At 36.4% G+C, this 6,000-nt stretch overlaps 1 protein-coding gene across 1 annotated transcript in view; it reads left to right on the plus strand.

The window, feature by feature from the left end:
• The window catches only part of LOC134542923 (sphingosine kinase 1-like), a 134,142-nt gene extending 128,405 nt beyond the window's left edge, over positions 1-5,737 (plus strand). Inside the window, exon 9 of the mRNA XM_063387519.1 lies at positions 4,993-5,737. Coding sequence (XP_063243589.1) covers positions 4,993-5,184 — 192 coding nt within the window. The 3' untranslated portion in view covers positions 5,185-5,737. The remainder of the gene's footprint in view (positions 1-4,992) is intronic.
• The last annotated feature ends 263 nt before the right edge of the window (positions 5,738-6,000 follow it).

Here is a 6,000-nt window from a genome sequence, read left to right on the forward strand (position 1 = left end):
CTAATTCCATATAAGATACATTTTAGGGTATGTGTAAAAGACTCTGACCATATGCTTATATTTTTTAATGTTGTGGATAGAGTGCAATTTATACTTTTAGCACTCAAAGGAGGGAGATCTGGTTTTGTGAATGGAGAGATGTGTCTGTTGTGTAAGCATAATAATCAAGGGGCTTCATCGTGTACAGCACAGGTGTTCCCAAACCTTTTCAGTTTGCGGTACACTTACAGGTTTAGTATTTAGTCGTGGCGCCCTACCTATTCGAAATAATAATAAAGATGATTTTTACATGACACTAGGCACAGAAATGAAAACAACTACAATCTGTGCATCACATAGGTATACATATTATAATTGACACACAAGAATATATTATTATTATAGAAAAATACTAGAAAAATTCAGTGTCAAGTTCATAAATGTGACGTGTGAGCTTGGTGATGTCCACACATTTTTTCAAAGCGCGGAATAAGGTTTGACACTGCTACTCTCATTTCTTGCTCCACATTGATCTTTGAGCAATATTTTCTCTTTATTACAGCTACAGTTGAAAAACCTTTTTCGCATAAATAGGATGTTGCAAAGGGAATAAGAATTCTTGTAGTTTTTGAACCTAAGAGTTAGATATTAATTTTTGACCGTTATCCAAAACTCCACTAAATCAGAACAAACTATTTTTCAAACCATTCAGTGAGCTTTGAAAGGTGTTATGTGAAAAGAGACAGCATGTCTTGTGAGACAACAAGCTCATTAGAGGCAGCATATTTATGCAGTTTTGACCGATATCCTAATTAATTTTTCTTATCAGCAACTGCAGTTTTCTCCTAAATGCCTCAATTTTCTCCAATAGTTTCAAGATGTGCATGTTATTGTCATGCAGAGACAGATTAAAGGCATTCTGTTTGTTAAATATATCGTACAAATATGCTAGTTTCAGCAAAAAGTTTGGTTTGGCAAAGTATCTGGAGTTTTCATGATTTTCCTCTTGCAGAAAAGCGTGATTTTCTTGATGTAAACTCGAAAGTAAGGATAAGACATTTCCACGTGAAAGTCATCGTGAATTACAATAGTATAGCAGGGCTGTTCTGCTCCCATGTTCATGCTTAGTTTTTTGAACGGTCTGGCTATCAGCAGCCTAGTTTTTATTTAGTTTACCACGTCTATGACATGTTCTAATATCAAGTTCACTTCAGAGCTCATCGACTTTGATGCAATGGGTCCACAAAGCTTTAATGTGATTTCTTTGGAAAACAGGCTTTTAATATAATATAATGTTCTGTTTTCATGCAAGAAAACCAGTTCTTCTAAATTTTGGGTGGCTTAAGATTCTCGCTTTGAAGACACTATATTTCCAGCAGATGAGAAAACCCTTTCACAGGCAGTTTCAGTAGCTGATATTCCCAGATATACCACTGCTAACTTGCATAAATTTGACAGTATCATTTCATTTTGTTCCCACGATTTCAGTGGGTCTCCAGTTCTCTCTAGTAGCGGCATATTTAAATATGTCGTACCTCTTTTTTTTTATTGGTGCCTAAGAGAGACTTTTTGCAGCTAAATTATCTAAATTCATTCCACAAGGATGAGTGGCTAGAGTCATTAGCTGATTCAGTTTTTTTGAGTGCCTGCAAAATAAAGACAAAAATAGCTCAAATCTTTAACAAACATCTGAGATGCTAACTACAAGTAAGAAACCAGGTTGTTAGTCTATTTATTGCAAAAAATAATAAAAGCTATACTGTAGGCCTATTAACAGATATACTGCTATGGACTGTATAATACCACCCAATAAATTTTACATCCAAAGAATATTAAACTTAGCAAAAGCTGCCCACAATAATATGTAATTTACCCCCTTTATGTTTCTGTGAGATGTACCAAGTTGTTTACAAATTATGATTAAGTTGTGTTAATATTAAACAAGCACTTTACCTGATTTAGTGTCTTCTTTTAGAAAACTGTCAAGTTTTTGCTGAAAAGTGTTAACAGCAAGTTGTTTTTCATTGGCAGACACAACAACAGCCTTTAAGTGTGGATCTAACAACATTGCTGTAAAATATGGCTCTTGCCTTTGATATAAAGGAAAGCGTGCCTTCAGTCCAAAATGTGACACCAGACCCAACTTCACTAGAATGAGTTTCAGTGTAGTTATTCAAAAATGTCTCAATTGGAAACAAAACTGGAATAACCATTGAAGCTGTAGGTATCCTTTCTCTAGAAAGTTCTGTGACTTCATGCAGTGGTTTAAGAATTTTTACGTTCAACAAGTTGCCACTTACTCACACTAAGATTGTCAACATTTATCTCTGCCAGATGTCTCGTGTGAACAAGTTGGTTTTTAAGTAGCCTGTCAAGCATGAGGTACTCTGAATTCCATCTAGTCACACAGTCTTGAATTAATTCTAAACTGTCTAGTCCCATTTCTTTTTGAATTTGGTGAAATGCAGAAGTTGCTGATGTGCTGTGCTTGTAATGACCTACTATGTCACGAGCCTATTTTTATCATACCTCCCATTCCTTCGTAAGATTTTTTAGCATCACTAAGAGCAAGCTGTAAGTTATGAGCAAAACACTGCAAGTGTGTCAGATATGTTTTGTAAATACTAAACCCCAGCTTGATGTTTCTCGCAATGTCAATAATAAACAGTGGAATACGTGTACTGATGTTATTTATGATCCACTCATTCAAAATGTCAGTAATTTTTTCGCCTATTTGTAATGCTGTGTAGCTCTTTGAAGAACTAACACAGCTGAGACAGTACTTTATAAGAGCAAAGTTGTTGATGAAATTACAAGTTAATGCTAAGAAAACATTCTTACTGTGTGATGTCCATAAGTCACAAGAAAATGACATCAACTGAACATTGGCAAGGTCTTGAAAAAGTTCCTCAGAGATTCTCGTTTTCACAGAAGCATATTGGTTTGGAATTTTGTTTCTGGGTAATGTGGTTCTGGATGGTACTGTGTACAACAGTTGAGCTGACTGCATGAGTTTCTGGAAATGTTTATTTTCTACTACACTGTACTGCAGCATAGAATCAGCCAACCATTCAGCAATGTTTCTTGTCATTAGTTTTGCCTTTGGATGATAAGACCAGTGGTAGGGATTTTCAATACGTCTTTGTTGTGATGGGCCTGGTGGTGAAGCATCAGTATTTACGGGCAGTAGCCGTAACAGTTCTTGCTGCGTCTAATATTTTTTCTTCACATTTGGGTGTTATGTCAAATACATACCTTATGAGATCTGATGTGCTACTATAGCTTGTTTTAAGACGTTTACTGCATGTCTTGCATTTGGCACTTAGTTTATCGTTGCTTTTTGCAAATTACCCTCAGAAACAGTAACAATAAAATTTAATTGTATTTCCACTACGTGTGTGGAAAAAAAACTATAATGCTGCCGTCTCTTGTCAGCCGTAGTTTAACTTCGCCCCTTAGTGATGCACGGGCCAATCACAGCAGTGCCTGATGTTTTTTGTTAAATTTTTTCTTGATTTTTTAATCAAACAATATGTTAGATATTTCAATTTAATTTAAGTAAACACAATAATTAATACAGACATAAAATTCAAATGTGTTGTTATACAATTGGAAATGATAAAGCAGTATTATATTTAAATAATGTCTTGTTCAGCGCTGCGTTTCAGGCCATTCATTGCCTGTTAGTTTTTAGTTTTGACGATAATCATAATATACATCATTTTCAGAATTTTATTTTTATTGGAAGAAGTAAGTGGAATTTAAATAGTTTCGGTATTAAACGTGCCATTTTTCATAAACATTTGTTGTCTGTTCTTTTGTTGTAGGCCAAATGGCCCGCTGTTGTTAATAGAAACTTAAATTTTTTTTAAACGTGAGCAATGTTTGGTTTTTCCCGAAAATACCGGGGAAAATATTATTCCCCCTCGACGAGAAAAAAAGTAATGCCCACACTGTGGTCTTTCTTCACTGTTTACTTCTACTGAAGTAAAACCAAAGTTCTAGTAGCTATCATCAGTTGCTCCACCGCCACTTGTTGATGGTTGATCACTTTCACTTAATCTATTGACTTGCTAATTAAAAAAAAAAAAATCTTTCCATCAAAGCAACACAATTAAAACAAAGCAACCTACATTTGTATGCTTGTAGGTTGGCACTCCTACTTAACTATCAGTCCATGCGTTCAGCCAAATATTGTAATAGAATAGTATAGGAAACTGGTAAAGAAAATGCGTGACAAGTAATGTCAGCGAACCTGGCAGCATGGAGTGTTACTACATTTCTTTAAAGTAAGGAGTCTAGTATAGTAGTGGCATCTAGCGGCATGGAGTGTAAAATAGCTAGACAGCAACGCAGTAACGTGTCTCGCGCTTTGTCAAAGCTAATTGGCCCCAGTTTCCCATATGTCGTATTGAGATATTTGGTTCAGTGTATGTAAACATTGCAAATCAGCTGATCAGAGATCATAGTGTTTATAGCACATTTTGGAGGCTCCAAGCCATGTATCCAAACCAGCTGATTTACATGTTTACGTGTGCTGAACTCACAGGCTGTTAGTCAAGTAGGGGTGCAAACCTACAAGCTATGATATGCAATCTCATTTCCGAATACAACCAAAGCATGACTACCAGCAAACGCAGTGAGTGGCTGCAAATATAAGTAAGTTAAGTTTCAGAAGAAGAGAGAGAAGGAGCGCCTCGTGGCGCCTGTGTTTACTCTCCACGGCACCCCAGGGTGCTGTGGCAGACACTTTGGGAACCTCTGGTCTACAGAGTCCACGGATCACTGTAAGCAGTCAAACACCCATTGTCAAAGGAAGATGATTTACCTATATGTACATATTATGTACTCTAGAACCAACTCTTGTCACGTCTGGCTACAGAGTGGTATTTCATGTTAATGCAATGCAACATGTAAATTGTGAAAAATTGTTCTGTTGTTTTAAATAATGTTTCATTCCTGTTGGATTGCTTTTGCTGAGGAGAGGAGCTTGTTCATGGTGACTGGTTGCAGTTCCTGTTGGGGCTGTCGTCCGGTTCACATCTGCAGTGCGACCACGTGGAGATGATCCCGGTGACGGCGTTCCGGCTGGAGCCGGAGGAAGGGGGCGGCGCGGGCCACATCACGGTCGACGGGGAGCTGGTGGACTACGGGCCTATGCAGGTGGAGCTCATGCCGTCGCTGGCCAGCGTCCTGGCCCGGTGATGACATTCCTTTCTCCCAGCTCGCCTGCTGTCCCCCTAATGCATTTACGGTTACACTTCCTTTACTTGCATTTGTCCTGATAATCAAAATTATCGTTAAGTAGTTCTACTAGAACTTTTCGTAAAAATAGTGACATATTGTTCATTAGTGTTTGTGTTTGTGTGTCATACGGTCAAGTTTTGGTTGTAATACCGTATTTATCCGAATAAGCAGCGCCTCGAATAAGTATTGCACCAAACTTTTTAAAACAGAACTTGTAACAATATTTTTAAATTTCTATTAAGAATGGGCCACTCGAATGCGTGAACACCATCAAGTAGTGAATTCAAAAGATGTGAGATTTGAAGAAAAATAATCAAAGAAGATTATTGATGGAAATGATTTATTTGTGTTTTCCTGTTTATATTATATTACCATTCACCAAGATAGTGTACTTTTAATATGTAATAAGCATATGTTATATGTTAGTAAAATAAGGAGTTGGATAGATTCTGGAAATAACCATTTAAAGGGTTAATGTTTCATATTAAAGTTAATATTTTTTTTTTATTGATTTGATTGACTTTTTTATTGATTTGAATTCGAGGTATTACAGAAAATTTAAATAAGACACATCACTAGTTGCTATTATGGTTTATTTTGGACAAATGGCTACCAAACATAAATGTTTGGTTTACTGCAGTTAAGCCTCATTAAAATCTCGGCCACAAATTACCAAAATTAAATAAATTGGGAAGTGGTTGAAGCAGCACACCCAACAAATAATGACCCCTTTCAAATAAATTTTTTATTGTAATACCACCATCACTATTTTTT

The sequence above is a fragment of the Bacillus rossius genome, chromosome 1 (assembly GCF_032445375.1).
Source record: "Bacillus rossius redtenbacheri isolate Brsri chromosome 1, Brsri_v3, whole genome shotgun sequence".
In the NCBI taxonomy this organism is placed as follows: domain Eukaryota; kingdom Metazoa; phylum Arthropoda; class Insecta; order Phasmatodea; family Bacillidae; genus Bacillus; species Bacillus rossius.